Source organism: Brassica rapa, chromosome A08, assembly GCF_000309985.2.
Source record: "Brassica rapa cultivar Chiifu-401-42 chromosome A08, CAAS_Brap_v3.01, whole genome shotgun sequence".
Classification (NCBI taxonomy): Eukaryota; Viridiplantae; Streptophyta; class Magnoliopsida; order Brassicales; family Brassicaceae; genus Brassica; species Brassica rapa.
In genome coordinates, this window is record NC_024802.2 from 19,554,953 (window position 1) to 19,572,673 (window position 17,721).

Sequence of the window (17,721 nt, forward strand, 5' to 3'; positions counted from 1 at the left end):
TTATAAATATTTTAGTTATCCTAATCATTTACCGATACTGAATGCTTAAAACGAGAGATGTAAAACTTTGTGAATCTAACAAAATGGCCAAATTTAAGACCAGATATTTTAATATTGCCAAACTTAAAAATTGGTGATAATGTATAATAGCTAACTTGTTATGCAATTTACAGATACACCAACTATATGATATAACATGTACCTGATTATTTGTCGGGGAATTCATGGATAATGTTTACGCATAGTCACGTTATTTGTAGTGACAAATTGTAGTCTGGTCCATTGCTTGCTTGTATTAATTCTAAATCATGGAAACATAATTAAACTGGAACTAACACTTAATTTGATTTTGGTTTAATTACTACACTATAGGTCATGACTCATATGACATTTTCTTGTACAACTTTACCCGCGACTTTCAACTAAACATTTGATTCTGTTAACAAGTGTCTAGGTAAGAGACGCTGAGCTGTTAAGTTCATGCCATGTGTCATGTGTCAACTTAAGTTCCATAGTATATATAATTTGACAATCTCAGAGCTGTGCATCCATCTAAAGTAGATGATCTAATCCCCACCTGAAGAAAAATGACAAACTCCATAAGATCATCATCAACATCTTCATCTCTCATCGATCCTAGAAGTGGTTTCTGCAATGCAAACTCGACGTTTTACAGTAAACGCAAACCATTGCCACTTCCGGCGAACACCTCACTCGACGTCACCACTTTCATCTCCTCCCAACCTCACCGCGGCACAACAGCCTTCATCGACGCCGCCACGGGCCACCACCTAAGCTTCTCCGAGCTCTGGACGGCCGTAAACCGTGTCGCCGACTGTCTCCACCGCGACGTTGGAGTAAGAAAAGGCGACGTCGTGCTCGTCCTATCTCCCAACTCCATCTCCATCCCCATCGTCTGCCTCTCCGTCATGTCTCTCGGCGCCGTCGTCACCACCGCGAATCCTCTCAACACCGCCGGTGAGATTTCAAGACAGATGGCAGACAGTAACCCGGTTCTCGCCTTCACAACCCCTGAGCTGAGTCAGAAACTCGCCGGTTCAGGTATCTCCGTTGTACTCGAGCGAGTGGGACCCACTCGTGGAGTCAGAGTCGTTGGTTATCTGAGTGAGATGATGAATAAGGAGCCGAGAGGGAAGAACCGAGTCAGAGACCGAGTCCACCAGGACGACACGGCGATGCTTCTCTACTCGTCGGGAACCACAGGACGTAGCAAGGGAGTGATATCGTCTCACGGGAACTTAATCGCACACGTGGCGAGACACCTCGTCGAGCCGATGGACCCGTACGAGATCTTCCTCTGCACCGTTCCGATGTTCCACACGTTCGGTTTGTTGAACTACGTCATGGCCACCGCATCGTTAGGCTCCACGGTCGTGATCCTCCGGAGATTCGAGCTACACGAGATGCTGGCGGCGGTTGTGAAGTACAGAGCCACGACGCTGGTTCTGGTGACGCCGGTTGTAGTAGCTATGATGAACGGAGCAGATCTGATCAAGGCGAAGTACGACCTGAGCTCACTGAGAATAGTTAGGTGCGGTGGAGCTCCGTTGAGCAAGGAGGTTACGGAAGGGTTTATAGAGAAGTATCCAACGGTTGATATTTTTCAGGGTTACGCTTTGACGGAATCTAACGGTGCAGGAGGTTCTATTGATACGGTGGAGGAGAGCCGGAGATACGGTGCGGTGGGGTTGTTGTCGTCCGGTGTGGAAGCGAGGATTGTGGATCCGGATACGGGTCGGGTCATGGGTGTTAATAGAACGGGTGAGCTCTGGCTTAAAGGGCCTTCTATTGCCAAAGGTAAAGAAAATAAGATGTTGCTTGGGTTACACGTATACTTTTTATGACCAACATTTATTTGTGTATATAAAAAGGTTATTTTAAGAATGAAGAAGCTACAAAAGAAAGTTTTAATTTACAAGGATGGCTTAAAACTGGAGATCTTTGCTACATTGACGATGATGGGTTTCTTTTTACTGTTGATCGATTGAAAGAGCTAATCAAATACAAAGGTTATCAGGTTAGACAGGTCTTCATTTTTGATTAAAAAAAAAAGAAAAAAAGACAGGTCTTCATTGTATCATGTCAATTAATTAGGCTTACCAAACAATAATTCACATGCAAATATCCATATAACGTTATGGGGATGTATAATAGGTACCTCCAGCTGAACTAGAGGCTCTCTTACTGAATCACCCAGATATTCTAGACGCAGCCGTTATTCCGTTAAGTCTTGTTGATCTTTTGCTGCAGTAATAATCTTGTTCTTAAATCATCAGCATAACACGTAGTTCTCTTGTTTCTCCTTGGCTTTTGTATATTGCATAGGTTTCCGGATAAAGAAGCAGGACAATGTCCGATGGCTTACATATCGCGCAAGCCTGAGAGCGATCTCTCTCATATACAAGTTATTAACTTCATCTCTGAACAGGTGCTTATATAATCACAGTCATTTTATTACTAATTTAACACATCTTGTTGAAGGATTAATTAGCTTACTTGGTTGATTTCTTTTAACAACTTAAGAATTCACTATTGATTATTTTGGGTGTTTATGATGTAATAAACATCAGGTGGCACCGTATAAGAAAATAAGAAAGGTCGCGTTTATAGACTCCATACCAAAAACTCCATCGGGCAAGATACTTCGTAAAGACTTAATCAAACTAGCCACTTCTAAGCTTTAAGCGAATCACAACATTGTTACTTTTTATTTTATAGTTTTTGTTCAACATTATAAGCAAGAAATTGCACACAACGAAAGAATCATAATAAGAGAAGTTGTAAACTTGTAATATATAGTTTTCAATAAAATTTAAAATTAAGATGATATGGTCTCAAATCAAGAGATTTCTCCGCATAATTTTTTTTTTGGTTTTGTCATTTGTGACCGGTTATTTTTCTTCTGCCATTTTTTAATTGAAATTATTAACCATTATCATTCGTGATTGAAACACACTATGTTAGGTTAGGTTTTAAAGGTTTTCTTTGATGTAAATGGCTGAAAATCAATCGAGAATGAAAAGGAAGAATGAAAAATTGGAGAATGTTTAGCGATGAATCCTTATCGCCTATTTTTACTCTTTAAATTGTCTGTCTTTCACATTCTAGAGTTTGCAAATACTGTGTTGATTGCAAGGTTCTGATACCACTTACTCTGTTAAGAGAAAAAGTTAGAGAATGCTTTCTTATATTTAGAACTTTTATACAGAGTTGATTAAATAGACCAAGACATTACAAACTAAGATTGTGATTGGGGATTAGTCTTCAAAAGCTTTAAAAACGTTAAAAGTAATTAAAGTTTTCAAAACCATTAGTTTTACCAATCATACTTTGATTTTCATAAAATCAGTGAAAGTCCCTACAATCACTAAAAATCTAGTTTCTTTTGTTTTGTTCATGTTTCCCTACTTTAAAAAAAAAACAGAGGCTTAAAAAAATAGACTTCCTTTAAAAAAGTTACAACCACAGAAGTAACAGCAAAAATTCTAAACAATCAACAATCAGACAACAATTCAGACTGCGCTTCCTACAATATAGGAAGACTTGTTCTAAACTAAAGAATCGGTTTACTGAAAATTTCTCGCTTCACTATTATTTACTTTGGTCGTAATATAATATACATTGGAGAGTGCCCTTACGATGCCCTTACGATACAACCAAGGTCCATTGACTCAACGGTCAGGCACGACGGCGGCGAAATAGGATCAAGAAACTATGGCGTTAGATCGGAAAAGTGGTTTCTGCGAGTCAAACTCTATTTTCTACAGCAAACGCGACCCCATGGTTCTCCCCCCGCCAAACCAACATCTCGACGTCACAACTTTCATCTCATCGCAGCCTCACCGCGGTAAAACCGCCTTAGTTGACGCCGTCACCGGCCGTTGTCTCAGCTTCTCCGAGCTCTGGCTCGGCGTGAAGAGAGTCGCCGCTTGTCTTTACTCGTTAGGTGTTCGCAAGCGCGATGTCGTCATTATACTCTCCCCAAACTCCATACTCTACCCCGTCGTCTCCCTCGCCGTCATGTCTCTCGGCGCCGTCATCACCACGGCGAACCCCATCAGCACTTCCGGCGAAATCGCTAACCAGCTCCACGACTCGCTCCCAGTCCTCGCCTTCACCACCTGCCAACTCGTCTCCAAACTCGCCGCCGCCGCGTCGGCATCGAAGCTCCCGGTGGTTCTCATGGACGAGAACAATGGAGTAGAAGCTCAAGCAGAGGGAGTGAAGATAGTAGGGAGCTTGGAGTTGATGATGGAGAGTGAACCGAGCGAGTCACGAGCCAAGCAGCGAGTCAACCAGGACGACACGGCGGCGTTGCTATACTCGTCAGGCACGACGGGGAAAAGCAAAGGAGTAATGATAACGCACCGCAACTTAATCGCGCTGGTACAAACGTACCGGCTCCGGTTCGGTTTAGAGCAGCGAACCGTCTGCACTATCCCAATGTGCCACGTGTTCAGCTTCGGCGGTTTCGCGACGAGCTTGATCGCGTTGGGTTGGACGACAATGGTTCTTCCCAAGTTCGAGATGTCTAAGCTTCTCTCCGCCGTGGAGACTCACCGTCCCACGCACCTTACTCTCGTCCCGCCGATGGTTGTAGCCATGGTTAACGGAGCAAAGGAGATCAACTCCAAGTACGACGTGAGCTCGTTGCACACCGTCGTAGCTGGAGGAGCTCCTCTGAGCAGAGAGGTGATCGAGAAGTTCGTTAAAAATTACCCGAACGTTAAGGTTCTACAAGGCTATGGCTTGACGGAGACGACGGCTATAGTTGCTACTATGTTTACTAAAGAGGAGACTGAGAGGTACGGCTCCTCTGGTTTGCTTTCTCCAAATGTGGAGGCTAAGATTGTGGATCCGGATACGGGTCGGTTATTGGGCGTGGATCAGACCGGCGAACTTTGGCTCAGGAGTCCCACTGTGATGAAAGGTTATTACAAGAACGAAGAAGCTACCGCAGAAACTATAGATTCAGAAGGGTGGTTGAAGACTGGTGACTTGTGTTACATTGATTGTGAAGGTTTTGTTTTTGTTGTTGATAGATTAAAGGAGCTGATCAAATGCAATGGTTATCAGGTAATTAAAAATAAATACATATATAATCAGCTTGAGTTTGGTCTTTTTGTAAAGTTGGTGGTTTTGGTGATGTTTGTTAGGTTGCTCCAGCTGAACTAGAGGCATTGTTGCTTGCTCATCCAGAGATTGATGACGCAGCAGTAATACCGTGAGAACTTGCTTTTAACATGACCCATCACTAAGTTGTTATATTTTAATGACCATTTTTGCTGGAGATTTTTATGTTTATGTCTTGTTATTTTTGAAGCATCCCTGATGAGAAAGCTGGACAGTATCCAATGGCGTATATCGTAAGGAAAGCTGGAAGTAACTTATCCGAAAGTGAAATCATGGGCTTCGTTGCAAAACAGGTTTTTTTTGTCCAACAATGCTTAGATCATGTTTTGTCACTAATCTAACCGTTGTTCCTTGGGTTTATTCTGAGTTTTGTTTGGATTGCTTAGGTATCGCGGTACAAGAAGATACGCAAAGTCGTATTTTTAGGTTCGATCCCCAAAAATCCATCTGGCAAGATTTTGAGAAGAGAACTTAAAAAGCTCACAACTTCAAAACTCTAGCAGGAAGCTGTGTCCACCATCATTATCTCGTACTTCACCGTTAGTTAACTCGTTTATTTGGCTAACCGATTATTGACTTCCTCTATAGAAGTCTCTGAATAAACTGAATATCTACTCTATTAATTTAGGGTCCTATTTTTTATCTACCATTAACACATCATAGTTGGACCACTTAAATAATTAGTTAATATACATATTTGATTATTTACATTAATAATAAACCAACTATAAATTTAAATTTTATTTTTTAATTACAACAATATCTGTTGAGAAAAAATCTAACAAGCTCTTATTTATAATATAAATATTTTTATAAAATAACATATTAATTAATTTCGTAATTAGTAATATAATATTCTTATAAATTAATGTTAACAAAATTTTTATCATAAAACAAGAAAATAAATATTATATACAACTTTTTATATATTCTATCATTATATTTTGTATTATATAAAAATAGAAGTGCTATATGAATTAAATATGACAAAATTATATTAAATAGGTAAATTAACAAAATTTGGTTTTTAAATTGTTTCATTTAAATAAATTATCATTTATCAATAAAATGGGTTAAAATTCTTAGACTATATAATAAATTTATATAAAAATAAAATTATTTAGGTCAAACTTTTATATCTACAACTATATATATATATATTTTTTGGAACTATCAACAATATATTGTTTAAAATGTTTATATACAAAGATATAATATTATATAATAATATTAATTCATATATTATTAAAAAAATGTTATTAGAAAATTGTGAGATTTTAGTAATTCATTTAAAATATTAATGACAAAGCAAATTTAATTATAATATTTTTCAATTATAAAAAAAATCTGTTGGGAAAATCTTAGAACATATTACCAAATATTCAAATATTTTTTTTATAAAATAATATATTAATATAGTAACAAAAAACAAAGTCAAAATTCATGTAAACTTTCAACCTCAAAAATAGTAGGGTAATTTTTTAAAGTTTTCTTGAAAAAACATATGATTTTGAAAATAAATATTCAAACTCAAAATGATAATATTTCAAATTTTACAAAAGATAAAATCATAGATAATAAAGAATAACTTTTTGAAATGCACCACAAAAAAAAACAAACTATATATCTTGTAAAAATTACATAAATCTGTTATTTTAAAAATTTAATGAAATATGAAAAGATAACATACTTAATATCATAATATCCAAAAATATCTTATATCAATAAAATTTACTAAAATAATATGATAGATGCTACTACGTATAAAATTTACTAGAATAATAGGGTGTATATTATTTAAACGAAATAGTGTTTGCTTTTTTACTTATAAACCCAGTAAAATACTAAAATAATATATGTTAAAGTATAATTTTTTAAACACACCATGTTAATATAAATTATCTTAAACATATTTTTTTATATAATATATCCTATCATATTAGTTTAGTAAATTAAAAAATATATTTTAAAGGAGATTATCTATTTTATTATTTTATATTGTTATTTTATTGTAGCATCTCGAAAATTTATTAGTAAATAATAAAAATTAATAACAAAATAAAATCTATTAAAAAACTCACTATACATTACGAATGCCAAATTAGAAATAAATAATAATATTATAGAGTTTACAATATATAATGCTAAAATAAAAATTATATATTTAAAATATTTGTAATAATATCAAATACATTTATAAAATGAAAAAATATCCGCACGGACGTGCGGGTTAAAATCTAGTTGCTTATTAATTGTACTGAAAATGCTAATCAGAAAAAATGATTGTCAGACTCTAAACTTTAATTCAGACATATTAGTTAAACTCGTTGGTTGGCGCATGAGGCGCATCAAAGCTCTCCAGAATCTGAGTTGTACTCACTGACTTATCCTCAGACTCCTTCCCACTCTCAAACCAACCTCCAAACCAAGATCTCGAACCTGCCACCGAAGCAGAAGAAGTCTCCGGCACGGACTGACCAAGAACCTGACAAATGTGCACACAAGATGGTAACGAGGCTGCATCATCCATGAAAGCCTCCTCGTTCTGCGCTGCACTCGTGAATTTATCCACAGCGTTCCAGACTCCTACTGTGAGAGCTGCAAGCGCACCACTAAATAAAGCCGTGTTACGAGAGGTGCGGAAGCCTTGACGCAGCGATAAGAGACCTCCAGTGGGGACGCTGGCAAAGATCAAGTTCCATGAATCTTCCTTCTGTCTCGCATACTCCATAGCGCAGGCAAAGCTCGACACGAGACCACCCCATACGGCGAAGCTTCCTCCGACTCTCGGGGCGTTCATACGTACATACTCAGCCCCGCCGGAGAGACGAGCCCCGGCGGGAGAGTTGTAGATTCCTTTGATCATGTAAAAGACGGATCCTCCGGCAATACCCATGCCGAACGCACCGCCAACATCGTCTAAGATCAGGTCGGGACATAGTTCTATTGTACTCTCTGGAGTTTCCATAGGTTTCGCCCTTTTTCTTAACTGTGAGAGAAAGACAAGTTAAAGAACCCTTAAACCTTTCTATTATTTTCTTCAAAAGAAATTAAAAGTGGAAAGAAAGAAAAGTACTGCGAAAATGGAAAGATAACATTCTCCCAAGTCCCAACCTAACAATTCAAGCATCATCATCTTCTGTTGACGTATTTGTAAGAGGCTCTAACATGTTTTTAGAGTTACCTTTTTTATGATCCTCACCTACATGCCATATTAATAATCTCTCGTCTTTTGTTTGATTCAGAAAAAGAAACATGCCATAAGCGCAATGATACAATGAGTATCCTGCAATATTAATAATTTCTTGTCTTTAGTTTGATTCAGGAAAGAAAACATTCCATAAACGCAGTTAAGCAATGAGTACAACAACACTGGCCGTCAACATGTACGAGATGGATTACGTCCTTCTACAAAGACCCTCAAATAGAAAGTTTGGCCTGCTAAGCCGGCCCAGGCCACTAGCTCGGCTGAGCGATCCCCGACCAAGAGCGCAAGCTCGGCTCAAGACCGTCTCAATTGACTGATCGAAGAAAGCACATCAGGTTGGCTTGAAAGCCCAGTTGCTCGGCCCGATCGAGATCAAGGCCGGACACGACGACCTAAGACATTGGGAAGAAAGCAGCCTATATAAGGAAGAGGAGGGTCAGCAAGAGGGGGATTCGAGAATTTACACACATACTTGATGGGTAAAAACTAGAGTTCTTACTTATTGTATTTTCGCCGATTTGTACTTTCTCGGCTAACTCTCCGAGCACCAGTTTACTCTTGCGTTTATTTCTTCATGTGGGAAAAGAAGAGCAATAAGTCAAGGAGTGTTGAAAGTTGTTGTGTTGGTATGTTAAAGTCTTTGAGTTTGCTTGTTACAGTAGTCCAAGTATAAGTTAAAAATATGGGTTATATATGGAGAGTGCTCCTAAGTCTAAGTAAAAAATAAGGCTATATGGAGAGGATCAAGAGTTTTCTGTTTTCTCTGTAAATATGTAATGGCCAATTTTGTGTAATAAGCAAGCAAAAATCAATTCTCTACTTCATATTTCTCTATCTACTTCTGTCACTCTCTCTTACTGATATATAGGTAAAACTTTCCTCTGTTTTCTTTTCGAACAAGAACAAAAGAAATATGAAGAAAAGCTGCAATTTTTCTGCAGTTTTCAACAAAGACCATGACTTCCTTTTAAGCTCAACTAGTTACAAATCAACATTGTCGAATACTAGGGCTGTTCAATATGGTAAAACCGAACCGTACCGAACCGAACCGAACCGAAATAGACAATATGATTTGGTTTTGGTATATACTATATAAACCGAATGGATATAATTTTATAAAAACCGTAGGATTTGGATATGGTTTGGTATATAACCGATTAAACCGAATAAACCGAATAAAACCGATTAAAAGTAGAAACATGTAAATATATATCTATTTTAAAACAATACATGAAAATCTATTTGATACATAAGTTAAATTTGTGTTAATAACTATTACCATAATTTTATAGTAATAAATGATGATAAGAGTTTCAAGGCTCCTAATCAAATGTTGTAGTATAAAGGATGTCAAACCAGTTCTAAGTGATTATGATGCAAAGAGAATGCAAGACCTTGCTTAATCTAAGTGCTACTAGTTCTTGAGATGATTTTAAACTAGATTTCTACCTAAAATGCAATAAAGGACAAAGCTTTCTTTCTTATAAGATGGGAGAACTCATGGGTTATGGTAATTGATCTTGGGTGATCAAGATTCAACCTAAAGGTGTCAACTTTCAACCAATTTATATCTACCTTAGACCTAGACACAATCCTAAGCAAACTCTATCCCTAGATGAATGCTCATTTACCTAGATAACTCAAGCATCAAATTCCTTTGGTTGAATGTTATCTAAGTAATCATTAATCTCAAGTCTACTAGCCATCTTAACACATTTAACAACAAATCCCTTTGGTAAAGAATGTTAAAAGCTTAGGAGAGTTGGTTCAGACATTTCATCATACACCTTCCGGGTATGAAATGCCTAGAGCTCAACTTTAGAGAGGTCAACTCTAAAATTGCATTAAAAGCACTCTACTAGCAAGGAACAAGATTGATCTATACCTAAACACCTTAGATTTAGCTTAATCACCCTTAATCTCCCTAACCCATGAATCCAAATATGACTACTCACTAATTGTCATGATAGACCCAAGAATCAATGATGATTTGGTGTTAATCATGATTAGTGATCAATATAATCTAAGAAATCACACTCAAAGTTCTTTGTGATTAGATAGAAAATAAGATAAGATCCTAACTTTAGGATTACAAGAGTATTTATATGTCTTTGGAAAACCTAATGGTTTCCATTAAAAAGTCTAAAAAGCCCTTTTAAAACATTAAAATTCGACTAAGATAAAGAATGCTCGGAGCGGGTGCATGACCTCGCTCCCGTAGGTCGCTCCAAAGATCACCTCCACTTCTTCAAATTGCGCGCGGGGTCATGACCTCGCTGCACCAGGTCGCTCCACATCTGGAAAGTTGTCGACGACATGTTGAGCTCGGAGCGGGTGCACTACCCCGGTGCAAGAGGTCGCTCTAGTACAGAGCGAGTGTCATACCTCGCTCCCGTGGGTCGCTCTACACTTCACTCATCCAGAGCGGGTGCATGACCTCGCTCCAGTAGGTCGCTCCAGCTCCTCTACTCGCCCAATGATCCTTTTCTACTTCTTTTTTGAATCACAATGCTCCCAAACATCTCCAATCACTCCATAGCACTCTCCAACATCTAATAAGGACAATGCATGCAACATAGACTCTAAAGATGCTTAATTCCTAATCTATATGATCAAAATGTACAAGATATGAAGGCTAAAAACATGTAAACATGCAAGATATCAACTCCCCCAAACTTGTCCTTTACTTGTCCTCAAGTAAACTTTTCAAAACACAAGAAGGAGATATTTTAAATTGGGAGATTATAACCAAAAGAAACACTTTCTAGCCTTCAATATGACATCCCAAAGAAAACATAGCAAATAGCATGAGCAACTCCCTTATTATACTCTAGCTTCTCTAGGCCTATCCATACTCTTATGCCTCTACTCAAGTTGCAATACTCATCAACTGACAAGTTCCTTCAACCAGCTCTCACATTGATTCACACACACACACAAAGTGAATTCTCACAAATGGGCACATGATCTCAATCATTTGGCTAGGTAAGCAATGGTCTAATATGAATGAAAAGAAGGATTTAAATGTTATTATTCCAAAGTGGTTATCACTCAAGAACAAGGAACTTGATCATTATGCAAAATTTATCTAAGATTAGAAGCAACTCATGCATACATAGATTAATTCTCATCATGCTACCCTTTTCCTAAGTGATTACCAGTTCTACCCTTTTATCATCATCTCAAACCAAAATAAAACACACTCTCATTACTCACCCAATGAACAACTCTCTTCTTCTTTTGACTCAACTAACTAGGGACTTTAATTCATTTTCTTTACAGCACTTAGCTCTAACTCTTTCTCATTTCCTTCCACACTTTCTCTTTGATTCTTTTTCTTTTTTTTCTATAAGGGGGAAGGTTCTTACATAATCTAAAACTTCATACTTTCCCTTTTTTTTTTTTTTTTTTTTGTCCCTGGAGTTTTCTTTTCTATTAACACTCTTTTATTCATCTCTCTCATCTTTCTCACTCCTCAAACCCAAGATATTGAAATTTAGGTTACACAAACCCCTCTCACTGTCCCTAAATGCTAGCTCATTATGCTAGCAAGAGATGAGAATAAACCTATGTCGCCTCCAATACTCTCAAGATTTTGCACATGACAAGCTATCAAAAGAGGCCTCACTCATGCAATTCAATGTTTGGTCTCAAAGAATGGTTAGGGTTGTAGGGTATGGAGTGCCATTTGGGTTAACAAAGATTGGTATATAAAGGAATAAGATAACCCAAATGTGTATGAGATCCATGATTAAGTATGCAAGTGCCCATATGCAAGAGAGATTAAGTTCGTTCAAGCCAAGTTTAGATTGGAGCTGATCTTAAGAACAATGCCAACATCAAGCAAGCAAACAAGTTTCAAGAAGAGTTTTCAAGGCTCGAAGCTTCCAAGCTTTTTCAAAAGATGCTTAAGCTACTTGATATGTTTAGCTAGGATGTCAAATTGAGTTCTAGACATGTGTTCTTTACAAGGTTTCTCCAATGCATGAATGCAATCTAAATGCTTATAGACTCAATCCTAAAGATGCAAATGATGCAACTAAATGCTTATTTTTGTGATTTTCGAAATGTTTTTAATTTTTGTGGGTTTTCTATGCAAATAATTATTTACAATGCAATGCATGAGACTTAATGACAAGTAGTCAAAACAAAACACAATGTGAGATAGTAGACTCTCCCCCAAACTTACTTCACACAGTCTCTTGTGTGAGAATAAGCTCAAAGAAGAGATCTAAGGGAAAGAGATAAACATGAAAACTAAAAATTTACAAGGGTGGAATGCACTTACTTGAAGTTGGCTGTCATAAGAGAAGGGAAATGAGGAGGGAGGACTTGTTGTCACCTTGGAATTTTTGACATGACCTTTGGGAATTTTTGAGAATTCCCCCAAACTTGTCCCTAAGCTTATTCAAACACACTAAAGCAAGAAAAAGATATATAAAGATATATACAAAGGATACCATGGGACTTCCTCCCAAGTGAGCTTGTTTTAAGTCTCTAGCTTGACTTTTCTTCCAATTGGCTAGTGAAGAGGAGGATCTTTCCCACCTTCAAGAGTGATTGTGAGAACTTGAGAGAGAAGCTCTTGAAGCTTGATTGGATCACTTTGGAGCTGAGGAGTGATGATGGCCCTTGCACTTGAGAATGGCTTAGACCTCCCCTTGCACTTGATTTTGTACTCAATGGCCCCATCCTTAAGCTTCATTGGGTGGAGAGTGAGAATGTGAAGAGTCTTATCAAGAGGTGGAGGATGAGGTTCTTTGACAATCTTCTTCTTGTCATGAGCAACCTTTGTATTTCTACTCACCTCCTCTTTTGTAACACTTTCCAAGTGCTCATCACACAACTCTTTAGAAGACTCTCCAGCAAGACCTTCTTTCTTAATATCAACCCCTTCAGCCTTGGTCTTCTCAATGGAAGATGCTCCACAAGTAATTGTTCCACAATACTCAGCATTCATCTTTGGGGATTGTAGTGGATAGGAGACAGCTTTGTTCACATTTAGGAGTGTGACCTTTTTGTTGGCAAAGTCTATGCAAGCTCCTACTGTTGTAAGGAATGGAGTGCCAAGGATCAATGGGACTCTCTTCTCAGTTGCCATCTTCAGAACAGTGAGGTCTATAGGAATGGTGCATGCTCCAATCTTCAAAGGGAAGTCCTTGATGAGACCAATAGGAGTTGTAGAAGAGGAATCCCCAAACTGTAGGGAAGATGTGTTTGGCTCCATGCTCTCAATCCCTAGGCTCTTCATCATCTCCATTGAGATCACATTTACACTTGCACCAGAATCAACAAGAGCATCATCAAAAGTGAACTTACCAAGGTTGCAAGGCAAGGTGAACATCCCTTGAGACTCAATTTTAGGGAGAAACTTTGGAGGGATTGGTGGATCAATCTTCATAATGGAGATGTCCAAAAGCTCAGCCACTTCAGCTTGGTGGTCTAGAATGTCGTTGATGAGCATCATCTGGACATGAGCTTCACGCATACCCGAGATTTCTGGAAGCCTGACGCCAACATCAGTAAGATCTTTCCTGAACTTGGAGAGCACCTTCCTTTGAGCTTTGGTGAGAACTCTTTGGGGGAAAGGGAGTTGATCATAGGGTGAAAGCTCAACCTTAGTTGTTTCTTCTAGCTTAACCTTTTTTAGCTTGTTGTCAGCTCTCTTCTCAACTTGTTTTTCAGCCTTGTGCTCAGCTCTTTGCAGATTCGTTGCTTCAACCTTGATGGCAGCGTCCATCACGATCTGTGCTTCAGCTGTGGCTACAACAAATCTCTCAACTTCCCCAAACTCAGTTCCAAATACCAGCCGTTCAATCTCATCCTCCTCTTCTTTCTCATGATCACTCAGCTCAATCTCTGGAAAAGTAGTAGAGAAGACAACATTGCAAGACTCCTTAAGGTTCTTTTCTGGTTTTCCTGGTAGAGATCCCATTGGCTGCTTGGAGGATGAAGGCATAGAAGCAACTTGACTCTCCAAAGCCTTGAGATGAGAGGCAAGTTGCATGTACTTGTTGTTGAGGTCAGAATAGTTCCCATCAATCTTTGCATGGATGTTTTTGAACTCATAAATCATGGTCTTCTCATTTCTGGCCTGAAATTCCAAGAGTTGTTTGAACATAGAATCCACACTTGAATCTGGAGCTTGAGCTTGAGAAGAGCTTCCTTGAGTCTGAGGAGACTGGTTGGCTTGGTAACCTCCTTGCTGATTGTTGTAAAGTGGTCTTTGCTGGTAGTTGTTTTGGTACTGAAAGTTGGGCTCTTTCTTGTACCATGTGCCATTAGCATTGATGAAGCACAGCTCCTCTTGGCCTTCTAAACCATCAACCTCATTGATCACTGGAGGTGTCTCTTGTTTCTGGTCACCAACAAAGTTCATCTTCTCCTGCTTAGCCTTTTCTGCAAGAAGTAGATCCAACTTGGCTTGAAGAGACTTCAGCTCTTTCTTTGTCTGCTGATCATCACTTCTGTTGATCCTATCATGCTCCTCAGTGTAGACTGAGTCACTCTTGGCCATGTTCTCTACCAGTTCCTCTGCTTCTTCCTCAGTTCTTCCCAAGAAGAAACCATTGCTGGCAGTATCAAGTCTGTTTCTGCATTGTGGTAGAGCTCCTCTATAGAAGGTGCTCAGCAAACTCTCCTTGCTGAAACCATGATGAGGGCATTGAGACCAATAGCCCTTGAACCTCTCCCATGCTTCACTGAAGCTCTCTAGATCTTTCTGTTGAAACCCAGAGATTTCGTTCCTGATTTTAGCTGTCCTTGAAGTAGAGAAGAACTTGTCTAGGAAAGCTCTCTTGCACTCATCCCAAGTAGTGACAGTGTCACTTGGAAGAGTCTTCTCCCATTGGTGTGCCTTGTCTCCCAAAGAGAAAGGGAATAGCTTCAGCTTGAAAGCGTCTTCAGAAACACCATTTATCTTGGACAAGCCACAATACTTATCAAACTTGTACAAGTGATCAAAAGGGTCTTCAGCAGCAAGACCATGATACTTGTTGTTCTCTATAGTGTTGAGCAGTCCTGACTTGATCTCAAAGTTGTTGTTCTCCACAGCTGGTGCTCTGATTCCCAACCTATGACCATGAATGTGAGGTTGATCATAGGCTCCAGTGGTACGAGCTTGGCGCAATGGATGTTGTGGCTGGCGCTGTGGTCTAAAAGGATCAGCTCTTGGATCAATGCCTCCTTGGGCATCACCATCTTGAGGCAGATTCTCCATATCAAACCCCAACCTTTGCAAGTGAGCCTGTTGCTCTACTTCTCTTCTTTGTCTTGCAATTTCCCTCTCAAGTGCTCTAATGTCTTCAACTCTTGGAACTAGGTTTGTTGGACCTCTGCTCCTTGTGTTCATACACCTGAAATGCAAACAGAGAAGAACAAAGAGAAGCAATAACACAATTAAATAAAAATTGACTTAGTCTCAAGCAAATGACTAAATCTCAATGTCACAATCAACTTAGAATTTGGCAACGGCGCCAATTTGATGATAAGAGTTTCAAGGCTCCTAATCAAATGTTGTAGTATAAAGGATGTCAAACCAGTTCTAAGTGATTATGATGCAAAGAGAATGCAAGACCTTGCTTAACCTAAGTGCTACCAGTTCTTGAGATGATTTTAAACTAGATTTCTACCTAAAATGCAATAAAGGACAAAGCTTTCTTTCTTATAAGATGGGAGAACTCATGGGTTATGGGAATTGATCTTGGGTGATCAAGATTCAACCTAAAGGTGTCAACTTTCAACCAATTTATATCTACCTTAGACCTAGACACAATCCTAAGCAAACTCTATCCCTAGATGAATGCTCATTTACCTAGATAACTCAAGCATCAAATTCCTTTGGTTGAATGTTATCTAAGTAATCATTAATCTCAAGTCTACTAGCCATCTTAACACCTTTAACAACAAATCCCTTTGGTAAAGAATGTTAAAAGCTTAGGAGAGTTGGTTCAGGCATTTCATCATACACCTTCCGGGTATGAAATGCCTAGAGCTCAACTTTAGAGAGGTCAACTCTAAAATTGCATTAAAAGCACTCTACTAGCAAGGAACAAGATTGATCTATACCTAAACACCTTAGATTTAGCTTAATCACCCTTAATCTCCCTAACCCATGAATCCAAAGATGACTACTCACTAATTGTCATGATAGACCCAAGAATCAATGATGATTTGGTGTTAATCATGATTAGTGATCAATATAATCTAAGAAATCACACTCAAAGTTCTTTGTGATTAGATAGAAAATAAGATAAGATCCTAACTTTAGGATTACAAGAGTATTTATATGTCTTTGGAAAACCTAATGGTTTCCATTAAAAAGTCTAAAAAGCCCTTTTAAAACATTAAAATTCGACTAAGATAAAGAATGCTCGGAGCGGGTGCATGACCTCGCTCCCGTAGGTCGCTCCAAAGATCACCTCCACTTCTTCAAATTGCGCGCGGGGTCATGACCTCGCTGCACCAGGTCGCTCCACATCTGGAAAGTTATCGACGACATGTTGAGCTCGGAGCGGGTGCACTACCCCGGTGCAAGAGGTCGCTCTAGTACAGAGCGAGTGTCATACCTCGCTCCCGTGGGTCGCTCTACACTTCACTCATCCAGAGCGGGTGCATGACCTCGCTCCAGTAGGTCGCTCCAGCTCCTCTACTCGTCCAATGATCCTTTTCTACTTCTTTTTTGAATCACAATGCTCCCAAACATCTCCAATCACTCCATAGCACTCTCCAACATCTAATAAGGACAATGCATGCAACATAGACTCTAAAGATGCTTAATTCCTAATCTATATGATCAAAATGTACAAGATATGAAGGCTAAAAACATGTAAACATGCAAGATATCAATAAAAAACCTTAATTTGTAAAACATTACATCGCAATTCATACATCTTATTTTCTAAGTTTTTTTTTGATCTTTTTGATTTATTTTAGTCTTCACTTAATTAATATGAAGATTATAAATTTGATAGACAATAATTAATGGAAAATTTTCAATTGAAAAAGCATGACTTTAATGAACACTAAATATGGAAGAGTGGAAAAACTTTTCTTTTATGTTTCTGTTTTGTTTCATATTTTTATTTTTAAAATTTCAAGCTTTAATTTTAGTTATAGAATTGATTATTTTATTTGATGGTAGAAGCATTTTTACTTTTTTGTTCATCTATTTGAACATGTAATATATTTTTAATAAATGACTGTGTTGACAATATGACTCTAAAATTCATATAATATGATCTCAAACAAAATAATTATGTTTTTTGGTATAAAACCGAATAAACCGAAAACCGACGGTATATAAACCGAACCGAACCGAAGTAAATATGGATTTAGAATGGTAGTTATATTTTACTAAC

At 38.2% G+C, this 17,721-nt stretch overlaps 3 protein-coding genes and 1 non-coding gene across 7 annotated transcripts; 3 read left to right on the forward strand and 1 right to left on the reverse strand.

Moving 5' to 3' along the window:
• The first annotated feature begins 528 nt into the window (after positions 1-528).
• Positions 529-2,848, forward strand: LOC103835794 (4-coumarate--CoA ligase-like 8). 4 transcript variants are annotated; one of them, XM_009111979.3, is made up of 5 exons: positions 529-1,782; positions 1,893-2,038; positions 2,176-2,243; positions 2,347-2,449; positions 2,592-2,848. In XM_009111979.3, the coding sequence occupies exons 1-5, from the start codon at positions 588-590 to the stop codon at positions 2,703-2,705; spliced, it is 1,626 nt and encodes a 541-aa protein (XP_009110227.1). In that variant the 5' UTR covers positions 529-587; the 3' UTR covers positions 2,706-2,848. The 4 variants fall into 4 exon arrangements, with proteins under 4 accessions (XP_009110227.1, XP_033132825.1, XP_033132824.1 ...); XM_009111978.3 differs by having other exon boundaries at positions 530-1,818; XM_033276934.1 differs by lacking the exons at positions 1,893-2,038; positions 2,176-2,243 and having other exon boundaries at positions 529-1,818.
• A 54-nt stretch (positions 2,849-2,902) lies between these two features.
• On the forward strand, positions 2,903-5,814 carry LOC103835795 (4-coumarate--CoA ligase-like 2). Its single transcript, XM_009111980.3, has 4 exons — positions 2,903-5,097; positions 5,178-5,245; positions 5,345-5,447; positions 5,541-5,814. The coding sequence occupies exons 1-4, from the start codon at positions 3,736-3,738 to the stop codon at positions 5,652-5,654; spliced, it is 1,647 nt and encodes a 548-aa protein (XP_009110228.1). The 5' UTR covers positions 2,903-3,735; the 3' UTR covers positions 5,655-5,814.
• A 1,603-nt stretch (positions 5,815-7,417) lies between these two features.
• LOC103835797 (mitochondrial import inner membrane translocase subunit TIM17-1-like) lies at positions 7,418-8,245 on the reverse strand. The gene has a single exon (XM_033276935.1). The coding sequence runs from the start codon at positions 8,120-8,122 to the stop codon at positions 7,469-7,471; it is 654 nt and encodes a 217-aa protein (XP_033132826.1). The 5' UTR covers positions 8,123-8,245; the 3' UTR covers positions 7,418-7,468.
• Positions 8,246-15,009: 6,764 nt separating this feature from the next.
• LOC117127620 lies at positions 15,010-15,116 on the forward strand. The gene has a single exon (XR_004450640.1). It is a non-coding gene; the product is annotated as a small nucleolar RNA R71 (small nucleolar RNA).
• Positions 15,117-17,721: the final 2,605 nt, after the last annotated feature.